Here is an 18,416-nt window from a genome sequence, read left to right on the forward strand (position 1 = left end):
TATATATTTATTGTTTTATCAATGAGAATAAATACAAAACAAAAAAACAAAAACAAATGTCCAACAGTAACAACAATGATTTGTATGCAAAAAAAGAGAAAAAGACCCAAACATCCAACATTAAACATAAAAAAATCCTGGATTTTATTTTTCTTTTCAGCATCCAATCAATGTAATTTCAATCCTTGACTCCATATATTTCCCCTACTGATCAAGCACTATATTGTATCCAAACTGTTTTGTCCATGTAATTATACAATCTTTAAGCTAATCAACTTCTATATAAACTTTTATTAAATTTATGCATCTTAGCAACATCACATTCATCAATCTAATTCAAAGTCAAGTTTCTCATTTGCAAAATCATAATTTTTATCCAATTTAAACTTTTTATCACCAAGCATAATCGCTGACAGGTATGAACTTCCTTTATCAATTCTTCTCTTGAATTTAATTTAGATAAGTCAACAAGATTCCTGTAACTATCATTTCTGTTTTGAAAAAGGTTTCTTGAGGGACAACAATAGAGGAGTTTTAGGGAAGTCATTCTTGGATTATACTTATTCCAAACCCTCAATTTGGCATGCCTAATAAAGTGATTGGGGTGGGTGGGTGCAGTGACCAAGCAGTTACGACAATGGGCTTGTCAACCAGAAAGCTGATAATTTGAGACCTAAGTACATGTGACAGAGTTACTCACTTCAGCTCCTGCCCATCTTTGCTGTTCAAAAGCATATAGACACAAGTAGTTTAAAAGGTACCAATTTGGTGGGAAAGTAACGTTTTGTACACCTCTGTGTATAGTCATGGCAGCCACATGACCACAGAAGCGTCTTCAGATAATGGTGGCTCTTAGGCTATGAATTGAAGATGAGCAGCACCCCCTAGAATCAGGCACGACTGGCAGGGAAAATATTTTACCATTTTAATAAATATTAATATCAGTATTGTCCGAAACAAAAATAGCATCCTGGGAAAAAATTCATCTTAATTACAGAAATTATACCCAACAAGAACAGATGTATTTGCCCCACCTCAATAAATCTTTTTTAATGTCATTCCACACTTTCCTATAGTTATTCTGAATCCACATACAATTTATGTTAGTCAATGTAATCCCCAAATATTTAACATTCATCTTAATTTTAAAACTAGTCTTGTACATTCATTTTTTAACCATCTTTGTTTTTTATTTACTACTGTCTTATACTTTTATCAGGGTTTTCTGGAATAGCTCCAAGTCTTAAAAACTTTGTTTCAGTAACATAATATTATCTAGTCTTCTATCCAGCTAAGCATCTCTAGGCCCCATTGTATTTTCCAGAAAGTCCATTTTGTCATTTACTTGTTTAACTTTGCCAGTAATTCAACTTATTGTCCAGTTGTTTCTCCAGCATCTCAAATGTATCTCCTATAGATTGTGTCACTTTTATTGTCAATTCTTCAAACACAATCCTAAAGAATTCCAATTCTTCAGGTCCAAATGCTTTCTTTCTTTCTCTTTTTTTTTTGAGCCAGTCAATGATAAACTGATTACTTAAGAGCCTTAGTGGCGCAGTGGTTATAATGCAGTATTGCAGACTAATTCTGTTCAGTTCTCACCAGCTCAAGATTGACTCAACCTTCCATCTTCCGAGATCAGTAAAATGTGGATCCAGATTGTTGGGAGCAATATGCTGACTCTGTAAACTGCTTAGAGAGGGCTGTAAAGCACTATGAAGTGGTATATAAGTCTTAGTGAAAGTGCTATTTATAAATTCAGTTGATCTGTGGACTCTAGTGAATAACACCATCTAGTGTCTAAAAATAAATATAAAGCGAAAGGTAACAGAAAACTACTCAGAGTCCATTTCAGTCAGTACAGGATTAAGTAGAAAAATGAGGTGTTCTCATGAGAGCACACCACAAGTTCTCCAAGTTCCAATTCCACAGGTATAGATTTGCCAAAACAGTTAGTTTTAATCAATTTTTTAAATCCCCATGTTTCTTTTTTTTAAAAAAAGCAAGTAGTACTAATGTTTAGAATCCAATATCCAGGTCCAATTTTTAAATTACAGTAAAAGAAAAACTTAGAAGCTTCAAAACAAAATATTTTGCAATTAGTTGATGAGTTGAGTAAAGAGGTTCAGTTTACATCAAGTTTGAAGGTGTGGTGTACTGAAAAAAAGACACTAGAATTGACATACATATTCATTCATTTCTAAAATATCTATTTTTTAATCTAAGAAAGGTCTCAAAGGTGCTTTTTCAATAGGCAACTGGACTTTGTTTTTCTTGGAAAACGTTTCACTTCTCATCCGAGAAGCTTCTTCAGTACTGACCGGATGGTAGGGAATGGAAGTATACTCCTTGACGACAGCTGGTCATTGGCATCCTTTTAGAGAGTAGTTGAGGCCACTTGGTGGTTATCTGTGTCTTCAGGGTCACCCGAGTAGTGCGAATGTTCCCGTTTTTTGGGTGGGAGGGGGGGGAAAATGTTACATTGATATCTGGTATAATTATATCAGATGTGTGTATACTTGAAGGATGATAAAATCAAGGTGAGCTTACTGTTCTTGTCATTGTCTTTTGCTTTGTTTTCATTCTCTGCTTTCAGGCTTACCACTGTTTGTCCAGCGTACTGTGGCACGAACAATTGTCCTCCAAGAAATCATTGGCAAAGGTCGTTTTGGGGAAGTGTGGCGTGGGCGATGGCGTGGTGGTGATGTAGCTGTGAAAATTTTCTCATCACGGGAAGAGCGATCGTGGTTTAGAGAAGCTGAAATCTATCAAACAGTCATGTTGCGCCATGAGAACATTCTGGGATTTATTGCTGCAGACAACAAAGGTATTTTGCTGCCTTGATGCTCCAGTAAACAAACAAATGCTTCAATTGCCTCTGAGGCCTAATATTGATGTACAATAGGTTCACATTTTGCACTAAAATCTAATTTTCCTTTTTTTAAATGTGTGATTTAGCACGTACTACAAAAAGATCACCTGTCTCCTAGCATGATCTGTAAATACGCTTTGAGGTTAGTGGTTTCTTGGCTTATTCCAGGTGTTCCTTACCCATATTCCTTACCAATCTGCAGAGTATGGCAAAACAATTTTAAAATGAAAAAAAAGTCAGAAAACACAATGGCTACCTTTGCTTGTTCATAGGCTTGATTCTGAACTGTTTATAGCAGTGTTTAAAACTACAACTAAATGCGATTTTGAATTCAGTTATTGTGTATTAATGATGTAGCAATAGCTATTATATGCTGCTTTGAATTAAAACCCAATTAATAGGCTGCATGATTATTTAGCAGTAGTGATAAAGTTTGTATATCTGTTGGCTGTATTGATACAATATCCTAAAATATTACAGAACATTTTATATGCTAGGAAACTAGAAATAGTAACAGAGAGTTTTGGCAGGTAATTTTTGGGGAGAGGAGCTTGAATAGAAATAAACATTTACATTTAGTTAAGAAATGGGGATGTAAACATTGAAGAAAAAAAGAACAATGTCAGATAGGACTTAAGAGTAAGAGGGAATACATATTGACAACAGGAAGAGGTGGCTGGGGGAACTTGAAACACTGGGGAATTGTCAAAAATCCAAGGTGGTAATGAATATGTTAAAGTTTACATACAGGAGAACAGCCAGGACAATTTTTGGTCATCACAATAGACTGAGATGCTGTATAATTAAAAAGTTATCTCTTATGGATTTCATAAACGGTATAGGGATTACTTTATTATCCTGACCTAAAATATTCAAGAATGTTAGCCCTTAGGTATTTAAATAAATTGAATTACAAACATTGATTTGAGCTAAACATCTATCATGAAGGAGGAAAGATATCAACTTTAGACCTATATCTTTCTTAAATAGAGACTCAGTCAGAAGTGCGTAAGAAATTGATATGATGAATTGTTAATCTCTCAGTCTACTCACACCATCGCAGAAACAGCTTTATCCAGGAAAAATACAACTGCAATAATGGCTTAGACTGCAGGATGCCGTCAAAAGCATCCTGCACTTTCTTTCACTTCTTCCTTTCACATAAACTGCACAGTTTTTACCTTCTAGTAAGCAACTATTATAAGAAAAAGGAACTGGTCATGTTAACATAATTGCACTATGTAATTCAACGTATGATTGACAATTTCCTGTCTATATTATATTTTGCCTTGGGATGGCAACTAGTTCTTCAAGTTTAATTGATTACTTTCATAAAAGTAATTTTTTATCAGATCTACATTTGAAACTGTGGAAAGAAATAATCTCACAAAACTCTTAGTTTCTGAACTTTGCCACCTTTGGGATTGTCTCTTATTGTTTCTTTTATTTCTTTGCCTTGAATGTGAATGCGAGACATTCTAACAAAATATGTTTGATGATGGTTTGGTGCTACATTAGCTCTTATGATTTGCTTCCTTCACTCTGTTCATTATATTTCCATACCTGGAAACATATCCATTCAGAAAATAGAAACCAAAATTGAGAAACTGATCTGATCTTGTGCAGTTCATGCAAATTTGTTAAGTTTATCTGGAAACACCCTGAGTATCTGCTTGGTTATCAGTTATTTACAATGTTCACTGTGTGATGAATTCAAGACCAAACAATATTAAAATAACTTGGCAATCTAATTACATTCAAGTGTATGCTGTGAGGCACAGTTAACATCTATAAAAGTATCCAGAAAAGCGCATTATTTTGAAGCTCTTCAAGCTTCAATAATCTAATGCTCTATGAAATGACAACATTCCTGCACATTAGTTTTTAACTGCCTTCTAATGGAGCAAAGACTAACAAACCCAAGTATCAGCTTTTATATTTCCGTCCCCTAAGCATTATTGTTCTCTGCTTTTACGATCAAACAGTCTTTTCTGCCTTTTATAGACACAAAGCAGTCTGCAATCACTGTTCTGTGGAGAGAAGTATATAAGCCTGGTTTAGTTAGCTGTATTGTACAATGGCAAACCTGAACACAAAAACTGGGTACAGATCATCTGAGATATTTTTATAATGTTTGTTAAAATTTACATAAATATATACAAAATGAATACATACTAAGGAAAAAGGGGAAAGGTGCAAAGAAAAGCGAAAAATATAAAAAGAGATATTCAAAGAGTCCCCCCTTCATAAAAACAAGTACAATTTTAATAACTTATCACCTTTTCTGTACTACAACAACAATTATTCCCATCTCAGTGTTTATCTAGAAACAAAATTTAAAGCCTTTTCATTCAGTCCCAATCGGCAAAGTCCATTCAGTTATGAGAAAATAACAATGTATATATTTTAACATTAATCAAATAAACCAGTTTCATATTTCTTTCCTTTTAACACAATGCCTTATCACTTTTTCTGAAAATATAACAAAAAATATATTGTTCCCTTATTGTATCTCTTCTCTATACATACATATTTTAAAATCTATTTGTCACTGAATCCCGTTCAGAGCTACCAGAAGCAAATCCTGATATTTAATCTCTTTAAATAGTTTACTAAAACTTGGAAGTTTAACACATCTCTTTTGTAAATCCAAGGTAAGCAATTATTCAAATCACTCACCTTTCCTACAATTCCCAGAGCTCTAAAACCCACCTGAGCAAGTGTCTTACAATCTCCTTGTAGGGGGCCACTATATAGAGTAAGGGTCCCCAACCCCTGATCCACAGCCCGGAGCCAGGGATTAGGGCCCAGGCCACAGAAGCGGCAGACAAACTTGAGAAGATGCATTTGTGCAAGCAGCACACCTGCACAAACCATCCCTGCCCCCCCAGCAATCCTCAGAACTGGAAAAGTTGGAGACAGCTGGTATAGAGAATTTATGGACCATCCCAGGTTTTATCTGTACTGATCCATTCACCAGCTCCTCATTCTACTGTGGTTGTCAGCTCTGCCATCCACGGAATGCCATTGCGCCTCCAGATATTCCTGTTTCTCACTTCATTTCCCACTGGTCTCATTATATCAGAGGGCATGTTAGCAACATTTTCTGGGGCAAGGGTGAGAAGAGGAAAATCTTACCAAATCCAATCTCTACCATAATATTTTGATTATTGTGAGGACTAAACTGGAAAAGGAAAATGAATCTATAGTACAAACTTGCGTTAATATAAATCCCACAATAAATAGCTACACAGATACAGTTAAAATATAATATATTTCTGAACTATGCTAAATAGTAGCAAGCAGTAATGAATCTGCTGTTCTTCAATGACTTCTAAAGAAAGGACCATTGTTATTTTCTTGTTTCAGTATATTTTCCTCTTTTTTTGTATTGCCAACAGATAATGGCACTTGGACACAATTATGGCTGGTCTCTGATTACCATGAGCATGGCTCTCTGTTTGATTACCTCAACCGATATACTGTAACTATTGAAGGGATGATTAAATTGGCTCTGTCTGCTGCCAGTGGTTTGGCACATCTGCACATGGAAATTGTGGGGACTCAAGGTAAGGGGTACTAATGTACATTTGGTAACGAACAGTTGGAAATTAGAAAAACAAAACTTCTGTTATTATTGATAGATGTGAGCTAAAAAAGAGAATACATTCTTTTGATATAAAGAAATTCATTTACTCTAACAACAGCAACAATGATAATTTATTAAACTTGTGTTCTGCCCAACTCTTAATGATTCTGGATGATTAAAAAAAATTAAAAATACAATAAAACCAATAAAAGATGCCAAGCAAAACAGACTTGAAGTCATGAAGCAAGGGATCTCATTCTTAGTTGCTAGAGGCCTAGGTGAAGAGCTCCTCAAAACACCAGCAGAGTGGAGGCCAGCCGGTTCTCAGGGAAAAAGCATTCCAAAGAGTATAGGTTGCTACAAAGAAGGTGCACTTCCAGGGTTCCAGTTGGTGGTATTGTCTAATGAATGGAACCTGGATTATTGCTGGATTGAATTAGTTTATAGGTTAATATTGAGAAGATTTAGAAATCTGATATTGTTTATTTAAGAGGAAGAGATGTTTGGAATATGTGGGCTAGAGATTCCGTTTAATGAACTGACATTAAGCATAGTTTCTCTTATTCAAAGTAATGAGGAATTGTACTTTAAGATAATCAGGATTGATGTGCTAGGGAAGGATATAAATGAGATTAGGTAATTTCCGTTCTTCATCCTACATTTTAAATGATTTAACAAGATAGAAATAGTATATATGAACTGTCCTACTGTCTTAATCTAGGAGGAGTTGGCTGTAGAAGACCTATTCAACTTACATTGTTGAAGTTGGATAAAAGATCTTGCTTTTTTTCCTTCAGTATAAATTACAATTTCTAGATCTCAGATGAATATTATCATGGCTGAGCCAAGATTTTTCCATGACTCTCCCTTTTTTGTTTTTTTCTTGGCCAAAGTGTATAAACAAAACTCACTCTCTCATCCTTTGTTAGGAAAACCTGGCATTGCACATCGTGACTTGAAATCCAAAAATATATTAGTGAAGAAAAATGGAACTTGTGCCATTGCAGACCTTGGTCTAGCTGTCCGCCATGATTCTGTTACTGATACAATTGATATTGCCCCTAATCAAAGAGTTGGAACAAAACGGTGAGTAATTATACCTGAGCTCACTGGGTTGCGTAGATAAAGATACAGCTGATAATTTTGAACACTTTCTTACTCTGTAGCCTGTTGGTTGCTTCATTTTTAGAATTGTATTTTCTTAGCCATTAGCTGTTAAGTCTAATTAGTTTTTTCACATGCATCATTAGCATTGGGTATTTGTGAATTAATTACAACATTAAATTACTTTTGAAATTTAAAGAGTTTCCCAATAAGGTACTTTACAGCATAAAATATTCTTTAACAAAAATCATGCACATTGGAAATGTATTTAACATTTTTATAAACCTGAGCAGTTCATTAAATGATGAATTGTAAAAGGAGAATAATAATCTTTAATGATAGCTGAACACATATTAATTAGGCAACTGCCTTTTATCTGTATATGAACTATATACTTAAAATTTGCATTGTCTTTTAATATGTTCGCCTTTCAAAATGATTTCTAAATAAATTATTTGGGATAACCCTTAATATCTGTAGTGTAAAATCTTGCGCATTGTATTTCAACAAGCTCTTCTGGCAACCATACTTTTTGTAGAGCTAAATCCAATCACTCACAAAAATACTGTATTACAGAGCAGACAACTAAATAATTTGACAAACTTGTGTTTCTATTCCTGCTTCACCTTTCATGCCAAGTAACCCTTTAGAGTGCTGCTAACTAGCAAGACAAAATTATCATTCTTTTTAGCTTGATTTTGTTGGTAAACATTTTTAAAATGCTGTTAACAGAAAGTCAGATAATATAAAACATTCTAAAATACAGGCTTTCCTCAGTTGTTGAATGAATTTTTGTTCTTATAATAGTAGACAATAGATGCATGATTTTCTGTATAAGTGGCATATGTGAAACATATGTGTCTCAAATAGATGCCATTAATCTGATTGTTCTTTTGCTACAGTTACATGGCCCCTGAGGTTCTTGATGAAACAATAAACATGAAGCATTTTGATTCATTTAAGTGTGCTGATATCTATGCCCTTGGCCTGGTTTACTGGGAAATTGCTCGCAGGTGCAACTCAGGAGGTAATAGGTTTCTCTCTCTCCCTCTCTCCCTCCTATAAGATTTTACAATTCAATACATTTTAATGCAAAGGAAATAAAGTTGCTGACTCAGAATCTGATTTTCTTTCCACTGATTTAGCATTGTAGTAGGACGGTCCTTTAATACATTTGAATGATAGTCATGGTTCAGACCACAAAGCTATAGTTCAGGATTAACATTAAATGTTATTTTCTTGTTCTCTTTGGTATGCTAATTAACAGAGGTGGTATGTTATAAAGTATTAAAAACATTCCTCCTTAATCTGCATGACTGTAGAATGTATTCCAAAGTAAGGTAATTTTTGTTACTATATTTTTTTATTGACCAGTTATGCGGATTATAATTTTTGTCATCAACTGAAAAAATGATATTGTTTATTAAATGGAAATAAGCAGGGAGCAGAAAATAGGTTATAATTACAGTCTATGCTTATTAAAAGTATTATTTAAACTTACATAAATGGAAAAGAGGAAAGACAGGAGATAAGTAAGAAACATAAAATTTTCCAGACTCAAAATTTTCCACTTCTGGAAAGTCTGGTAAAAGTACATTGTATCTGCATATTACTGTTCCAACATCTCAATAAAACTACATACAGCAAAGTTTTTTTAATATCTATGCATGTATTGTTCAGATCTCATTAAAATAAGTTAAATTTATCACATCAAATAGTATAATTGAAATGCTTACATAGACTGTAGATACTAAGATGAATATGCTAATTGGAATTATACTCATTTGTATAAGAAAAACTCACATTTAATGTTATATAGCAAAAAAAGAACACACTCAATGTTAAACTAGACAAAAAGAAGATCCATGATAAAGAATACAAGCCTTATACAGTTTTAAAAAATGAATTGGGTGAAATGATGAAAGATTTTTTTCAGTCAGGCAGCTCCTAAATCAAATAAATTAAACTGAATTAGGCAACAAAAGATAACTTAAATATAATAAATTAAAAAGCGGTCTTTTCCATGGTTGATTTTTTAAATTGCCACAATTTAAAATAAGATAAAATAATTATTCTGCCACAAACTTAATAACACAACTTTTTAATTTCAGGGATAAAACTAATAACTTTGATTAAAAAGAAAGGATTAAAATATAATTGAAATGTTAAAAAGCTAACTCAGATACCAATGTTGTTAATACTCTGTAAAAAGTATTGAAATCAGAATTTTGGAATAACAAAGGAACTGCAGATGTAGTTGTAAGAATAATTTTGCTAGAGCAAATTCCTGTTTTTAAAAACCACCTTTTTATATTATACGAATTAGGTACTTTTAAAAAATATCAGTAGATAAGACGAGCATTTTTAAAAATCTTATATTTGTTTGTTTACTTTTATGCCATCCCAATCACCAAAGTAATTCTAAGTGGTGTATATAATAAGATTGGCAATTAATTTCTAATTGAACATTTTTGTGCAAGATACAACTGTGTAGTAGTTGTTAAATATATGTCTTCTTTATTCAGGAAAATCACTGGTTCCCAAATACAAAAGGTGAAATAATCATAAACAGGTTTTGAATTTGTGTTTAAAAGGAGGGAAAAAGATTTTGTTCATTGTTATCATGATACGTAATATTGAAAAATAGTTTGGAAAAAGCAGTCGTGAAATCTAAAATGATCTCATTGTGAGAAATGTAAAGAGAAATAATTTCATATGGATCTGTATATTGGGAAAGTCCTCAATTACCAAAACTGAAAGACTAATATATTACTTCTAGGTTTAACTTGGCCATTATTTATAATCTCCTTGGGAGAAAAAATATTTTTAATGCACTGTTAGAGTAAAGAATACAATAGTAGATAATAATGTTCTTGTTTTTTCTAGGATCATCATGAGTCTTTTTCATGTAATATTTGCTGGATATATATAACTCTTTTTTTCTTATTTTCTATATTGTTTTCTATTTTGGTAACAAAAATATTGTTAAAGAAGCAGGCCACAGACTCTTTTCCTGTGCACATATTGTTGTTGTTATTATATAATCATAATTTATCATTATTGAAAACCAACTTGCACACATCATCAGATACCAGCTTCACTGCTAAGTTCCATATTGTATGATACTTCCTGCTCCTTTTGCAGGTTGTTCATTCTATATCATTAATGCTACTGTGCCTATGTAAAAGATACTTTCATAAGAAATAATAGCTTGTTTCTCTTTTTTTCCTTTTAGGTATTCATGAAGAATATCAGCTTCCATACTATGACCTTGTGCCCTCTGACCCATCCATTGAAGAAATGCGAAAAGTGGTATGTGAACAGAAACTACGACCAAACATTCCCAATTGGTGGCAGAGTTATGAGGTACAGTTGATCTTGAAAACTAAAAAGCATGCCATAAAGCATAATTTTTAATATAGTATTTGTCATATTAGCTAGAGGGGAAAGGAAAGCTTCAGCAAATTGTTGGCATGAAATCTTGGTAGCAATTGGATAAAAAACCCCAGTTACCAACTCACCTCTCTTTTTAATGTTTTGTACTGAAGCATTTCATTCTGGCTTATTGAATAAGGTTTGTGCAATCTATCCACACATACAAAAAAGAATTTTCTACGAAAGATATTAGAATTCTGGCTTTGATTGTACTTCTAGCCAGTCAGTTAAAAATGGACTAGGATTTGCATAACTGTGGCACTTTGAATAACATACATTGGATTCACACATCACACATTTCAAGCCAAACCAAACACTGAATTTTATTTTGACTAGATTTTTTTTAAAGTCCTAATAAGAAAATAAGATGCCACTGCAGTTTTAAATGCATATTAATAAAAAAGCATAAGCACAAAGCACATCATAAGCATAAAAGCAGCCTATTTTTCATGGATTTTTTTAATGGATTTGATCTGTTGAAAAGAAATTTCTCCTGATGCCATTCTCCCCATGTTCCCAGGCTTTGCGAATTATGGGGAAAATGATGCGAGAGTGCTGGTATGCCAATGGAGCAGCACGACTAACAGCTTTACGCATCAAGAAAACTCTTTCTCAACTCAGTATCCAGGAAGATGTGAAAATTTAGACTGCAAGCACCATCTTGAGGAAAGTGCACAAAAAGCTGCCATGCAAGAATTGATGTGGTGAAGAAGGCCTACCTCGTCTTTGTATTCAGCCTGCTGCTATCAACTGGACAGCTTGGCCTGCAGGTGGCCAGGTGAGGAAGATCAACATTAGAGACTTCACTCATTTCCTCATTCAAGAGTGAAACGCATCTTTTTTTGAATTCCCTCTTGAGAGCGTTCTGAGGGGCTTGTATAGGAGAATGTCAGTCACAATATAACCTTGTTTCTCTTATGGAAATCCCTGTAAATTTGAGTTATGTGCTGATTAGGGGAAGCCTTGTGGCTTGGCAGAAGAAGATACTTTCTTGTGGATTAAAAAGTGTGGCAAGGGGAAGGTTTTAAGGACTGCCGTGTACACACAGGCACCTTGTGTGCACTTTGTCTGGCCAGATAGTGGCCCTTTTCTAGCTCAACAGATCCTAAGCCAGAACTACAATGTGTGCATGTGCAAAGGTATGCATCCCTTTGCCCCATAGGTGTGTATTGTGTCTGCTTGTGGTCCTGTGCATGTTGAAAATGTAGAGCGTCCTTTTGTGAAGTGCAGGTGCTAATTCCTTATTTCTCACTAGCTGATAATTAGCTGTCTTCTCACTAGGAAGGAGTAGGGTTCTGCCCTGCTAAATAGTAGACTTTGGGGTGGGGCGGGTTCACTGCCATTCTTCCCCTTTTTTTAAAGCAGGGAAAATACTTTGATTGTGCGTGTTTGTTTTTTAGTTTAAAATTCTCCCATAATGGGTAGCAATGGAAAGAATTGTAGAAGAATTAGGTATCTGCTGAAATTGGTGCTTTCCTACTTAAAGAAAGACAAACAAAGTTGACCGTTTAGGATCATTGCCCTTCCATTTCTCAAGGTGCCTTTGGCAGAACAACTCCAGTGTTTTACATTTCTCTACCAAATGAAATGGCTATGGAGAAATATGCACTCAGAGACTTCCTGGCAACATTTGTCCTTTCAAGGAACAATGACTGCAAAATAAAGCTGGTGTGTGTGTGTGTGTGTGTGTGTTTATGTTTATGTGTACATATATATATATAGATAGATAGATAGATAGATAGATAGTTAAATATAATATGGTCTCCCTTATTCTGGAAGCTACTTTGTGTCACTTGGGCATGGGATGGGGTGGGATAGGGAAGGATTGGGACTGGATTAACTGCATGCATTTTGTTTGAATTAAATGATCAGGGCATAGTAGGACTGATTAGGCTGTCACATCTTTTGGTGGGGGGGGGGGACAGCCTGAGATTGTATTGTGATGCAAATAATGCATTAGACTCCATTATGTGTAGATTGGGTGTTTGATAGATAACTCCTGAAGCCATAACATTTAACTGGAGTGGTTTGATTTTTTTAATTCTTATTTTAACGGAGGGGCTGGATTTTAACTTTTTTTACTATTGTTTATAAAATAGATAATTACCTCTCATTTGTTTATAAAGAAATCACTGCAAAAAAAGAAAAAAAACTGAGAAATGCACACAGCTCAATTTTACACTGGAACTGTTTCTATATAAACCATGAACCCTTGACTACTAAGAGGAGGAGTTATCCCTTCTTGGACAGGGGATTTTATAAGAATATAAAACATTCTGTATTTGTTGTTTGTCAGAGTAGGCATGTGTACGTCTTTCCTTCCCTCTCCCTTAACCTTTCTGTGTCTTTGATTGTATTCTATACATTGCAGAGTTGCATTGTGTATTAGAGTCAATTTGACATGTTCCTTTAGGTCTGTAACAAGTTGTAGCTTCCTTTAATGCTGTGTTTTGAAATCTCAGGCGCTTTTGTTTGTAGGCATATTGGGATTTGTGCTTTTGATTGTAAAACTTGCCTTTTTCTATTATTTTGGTCTGATCATTTCTGAGCCAGAGACCACCACAAATCTCTAGCAAAGGGACACCATTTACTAAAATCTTCCTTGCATTTCTGATCTAAAGTAAAAGGCACCTTGAAATTTATGTTAATCATATATTTTCATAAATAAGAAATGGCATCTGATTGCTGGAGTTGGAATTGAGAACAACGTATCACGAAGATTTACACTTGGAGCTCAGGTAATGGAAACGTTCATGTGTATAATTTTACTGTCAAATCCACCTCCAATTAAAAAGAGCCATTTGATTTTCATAGATAAGTTGAAGATTTTAAATGATAGACATGAAATTAACTTGAGGCTAAAAAGTGTGTATTTCCCTTAAATATATTTTGTTTCCAAGTATTCCCAAGTGTTAAATAATTTTGCCAAAGTGTGTGTTCTTTTCATATTACATACTTCTTGACATTTTACTCCTACAGCTTAGAGCAGTGGATCTCAACCTGTGGGTTGTGACCCCTTTGGGGGTTGAACGACCCTTTCACAGGGGTCGCCTAAGACCATAGGAAAACACATATTTTCAATGGTCTTAGGAACCGAGCCATAATTTTATGGTTGGGGGTCACCACAACATGAGGAACTGTATTAAAGGGTCGTAGCATTAGGAAGGTTGAGAACCACTGGCTCAGAGGCAGATGTATAAAGTCAATTTAAATTGGAATAGAATTCCCCCAATTACGCCTTATGGTAATTTGCTACAAATATTATATCAGTTACTTCCTTCTCAGAATAAATCAGTTCTAATTCTGCATGAAAGGTCATTTATTTAATAGTGCCTGTGATCTGTTCGAATCCCATCAAAAACTGAGGAATTGTACAACATCAAAACAAAAAATTCCAACCTATAACAATAGCCAAATTCAAATACTTATCAATAACAAAAAATAACTACAGAGAGCAGAAATAAAAAGATAAGACGGTCATCCAGGATCGAAAGTGCACTGAAATAAAATAGATTTAACCTGTTTACATTAGGTGGGGACTGCATGTACTTTTGCAGGGAGAATATTCCCTGAGTTGGGGGATATTGTAAACCTCACAAAGGGAGAGAATTTTCAGACACGTTCTTGATGACTAAACCAGTGAACACTGGTATATTGCCTGTATGTGTCCCACCTTGTGCCATTTAGGGCTCTATGGCTAATGGCCAGCACTTTGAATTGGGCCCAGAAGCTTACCACCTACCTATGCAGGATCTTTAATATAGGTGTAATTCTGGCTAGATGGGGCTATCTTGCCAATAATCTTACTGCCACATTTTGTATCAGGTACAGCTTCCAGATTGTCTTCAAAGGCAGCTCATTGTAATATACATTGCAGTAGTCAAGTAGTAATCAAAATCTGAGTTATTGAAAACAAAGCATCCTGTTCTATTTAGGATTGTAAATAGCACAAAGCCATCTGACCACAGTTTCCACCAGTCATTTAAGTAGGAATTGTGAATCATGCAGACCTCAAATTGACAACTACATCCTTCAGGGGGAGATAATGCAGTCCAGAATGGTCTACTGATCATTATGAACCCTGCCTTGCAGAATTTTATGTTAGCTTGCTCCATCCAAACCTCATAGATGCTGGTTCAAAACATCTATAGGGTTGTGAAGTATAATTGAGCATTGGCAGTCCTTAGGGTTCAAAGAAGGTACTATATTTTATAGTTGATACTGTCCACAGGTTCCCCCCCAGTTTTTGATAGCGCCTTATTTTCAAAGCTGGTGAAGACTTCATAGCACAGGGCTTGCCAGCATGTTCTGTCATTAGTTGTGGCTTCTAGTTCCCACGGCTGGGTGTCACAGTGGCCTAGGGTTTCATTCAGTGTCTTCGTAGAGCTTGCAGAGCAACTGGCAAGGCATACAGTGGTCATCCATGCTGAGGACATATCCCACCCAAGTCCTCTGACCTCTGATAATTAGGGACTCAGTACTGGTGGACTCTGCATAATCCAGGACTCCCAGTTTGGAGACTTTCTTGCCAATGAATGCCAAGGGTTGATTGGAGAGCGCACATGTGAAATTTCTCCAGTTTGATATGTCTTCGATGCAGAGTCCAGAACTCACATTTATATAAGAGGGATGGGCTAACCACAGCTCTGTAGACTTTTTGCTTCATGGAGATACGGATGCTGTATTGATTGAGCACTCTAGTACATAGCCATCCCAGTACTTGACTATCCATGCTGATCCTGGAGTCAATTTCTTTCTCCAAAAACCATCACTCAAGATGACTCTTCCAAAGTATTAAAAGCTACTTACAGCTTAGCTTGAACCAGTAAATCGCCTGTTCCACCAGTTTCATATAGTTTTTAAACAACATGGAGCCCTGAGGGATCCCACACTGAAGCCCACAAGTCATTGACTGACCACACTCTCAGGTAGGAGCAGAACTACTGTAAAATGGTGCCTCAAACTCCCTGTATGAAGGACACCATGGTATTCTTGATGGCATTTGTACACTGCTTGGTTCTGACAAAACCAAGAGGGGCATAGTCCCCTCACCCCATCTGCACCTGAAGGAAGTTTCCCTATCAGGAAAGCCAGTGCCATTTTTGTTCCATAATCATGTCTGGATCCTGACTGAACCAGGGTCCAGATAACCTGCTCCCTCTAGGATCTTCTCTAGTTAATTACCCAGTATTTCTCAACACCATTTCCTAGGAAGGGTAGATTACATATAGGGCAAACTTTATCAAACTTTATCAAGCTGAACCCAGGCTTTTCTTCTTCAGTTACCCCCTTCAAAGCAGGCGACGTCAGCTTCTCTCTCAAGCATAAATAACCTCCCAGTTCCAGCTGATCACACCCTAGCCAGCCACCCAATGAGTCGAGAATACAACATTTTGGTGGGGGATTAGACTATACTTGGATTCCACAAACTCAAAATAATCCAGATCATATCTGTTGGCACCTCAGCTCTGCCCTCTTGGCATCCAGTCCAGAGAGGACAAGAACCATTTTATTCATAAAGAAACCCTCAAATTAATTCAGCAGAATTGGACTCTTTAGAATTTTTTTCCTTTTTTTTTTTTTGTTTCATGACAAAGTAAAAATGACCAAAGGATTGTTTTTCCTAAATGGAAAACAGGAACATTTACCTGATTTCAAATTGTAGGCATATTCAAAAAAAAAAGGGCCCTCAAACTGCACTGTTTTAATCAAGCAGAGTTGGGTGCTTATTTAAGACATTTCTTTGATGTGTCTTTATCACTCCAATAACATAGTAGTTAGCTACTGCAGTTGGCATTTTTGACTAAGAGGAGCAAATATCCTGTCTATGGTAACAATAGCATTGTTTCTAACTATTCCTTCATAGTTACTTTAAAAAAAGTAGGAGGTTCCATTGCAAATTAAACCAGTAACTGTCATGGTACATTGAGGGTTTTTTTCATGAAATTTTAGTCCAATGGCCAAATAACCCAGCCCTGGAGTTACAAATAGCAGGATAGAATCCCAATGCTGAATTCCATTTGGAATTCATCAACCAGGTTTATCCGAACAGACTAGAGTCCTGATATGAAATTTCCCAGTAGAAAACTGCATTTGCAATGCCCCTAATCTTTTCCAAAACTTACACAGTATAACTTACAGTTGGGGGTCACGCCGGCTTCAGAATAGATCATTCTTGGTACTATTGTCTTGTCTCTTCTGTCTTTCTTGTCCCAAAAATGGATTCCTTCTTGATCTTTATATTTGTTTCAGGTTTTATATGTTTTACTAGAGAAAGACTGTAAAATAGCCACTTAGACACTTTATCTCCTCAGTATGCAAATGTAAATAGATGTAATATAGGAAAGAAATCTTTTGTTTTAATATAAGAATGAGGCTGTCAAATTTTTGGTTGTACATTATTAAAAGTTTGTTTTTATTCACATAAACTGACTTTGTATGTGTTTGTTCTGACTTATCTACACTGTACTTTACATACTTGAATTTTAATATTAGCTAAGAAAATGGAAAGATAAATACATAAAGATAACTCAAAGATATAACTGAGCTACATGAAGCCACATTTCTAATAATTGTATAAAAGATTACTATGGGGAAAAATTGTGTTGTCGATATTGTTGGAACTGTGCTGTGAGAATAAAGCAAATGTTAGGATTTGAATTGAATCAGTTTCAGAATACAGGCAATCATTTTATTACACCACAACTGGAGCAAAAATTTCCCTTGCTCAGCAAGGTGTTTGTAAGTTAGTGAGGCTGGATTCTACGGGTTTTTTGGCCACAATTATTAAACATCACTGCAGTTGCTAAGTTAATCGTGATCATTAAACGAATTGGCTCCCACTATTGACTTTGCCTGTTGGAAGCTGGCTGAGAAGGTTGCCAATGGCGATCACATGACCATGGGATGCTGGAATTATAAGTACATGCCGGTCGCTAAGCACCCAAATTTTAATCATGTGACTATGTGGGATGTTGTGATGGTTGTAAGTATGAGGCTGATTGTAAGTCACTTTTTTTAGTGCCATTGTAACTTCGAACAATTCATAAATGAATAGTTGTAAATTCAGGGCTACCTAATGGGGTTCTAGGGACGCAATGGCTCAATGGCTAAGACGCTTAGCTTGTCGATCAGAAAGGTCAGCGGTTCGAATCCCTAGCACAGTATAATGGAGTGAGCTCCCGTTACTTGCCCCAGCTTCCGCCAACCTAGCAGTTCGAAAGCATGTAAAGATGCAAGTAGAAAAATAGGGACCACTTTGGTGGGAAGGGAACAGTGTTCCATGCGCCTTCGGTGTTTAGTCATGCCAGCCACATGACCACGGAGATGTCTTTGGACAGCGCTGGCTCTTCACCAGACAGCACTACAGCCGGAAATGACTAGCACGTATGTGCGAGGGGAACCTTTACCTTTTTA

General features: G+C 35.6%; 1 protein-coding gene and 1 long non-coding RNA gene across 3 annotated transcripts in view; one reads left to right on the forward strand and one right to left on the reverse strand.

The window, feature by feature from the left end:
* The window catches only part of ACVR1B (activin A receptor type 1B), a 34,424-nt gene extending 20,898 nt beyond the window's left edge, over nt 1-13,526 (forward strand). For both annotated transcript variants that reach the window (XM_026679993.2, XM_087956251.1), the window contains exons 4-9: nt 2,597-2,827; nt 6,274-6,441; nt 7,391-7,547; nt 8,468-8,592; nt 10,801-10,931; nt 11,521-13,526. In XM_026679993.2, coding sequence (XP_026535778.1) covers nt 2,597-2,827; nt 6,274-6,441; nt 7,391-7,547; nt 8,468-8,592; nt 10,801-10,931; nt 11,521-11,646 — 938 coding nt within the window. In that variant the 3' untranslated portion in view covers nt 11,647-13,526. The remainder of the gene's footprint in view (nt 1-2,596; nt 2,828-6,273; nt 6,442-7,390; nt 7,548-8,467; nt 8,593-10,800; nt 10,932-11,520) is intronic.
* The window catches only part of LOC148132257 (uncharacterized), a 308,260-nt gene that overhangs the window by 112,454 nt on the left and 177,390 nt on the right, over nt 1-18,416 (reverse strand). The gene's annotated exons all lie outside the window — the stretch shown is intronic.

This window comes from Notechis scutatus, chromosome 2, assembly GCF_049901735.1.
Source record: "Notechis scutatus isolate UNSWTSFEM ecotype Mainland chromosome 2, rNotScu1.2, whole genome shotgun sequence".
In the NCBI taxonomy this organism is placed as follows: Eukaryota; Metazoa; Chordata; class Lepidosauria; order Squamata; family Elapidae; genus Notechis; species Notechis scutatus.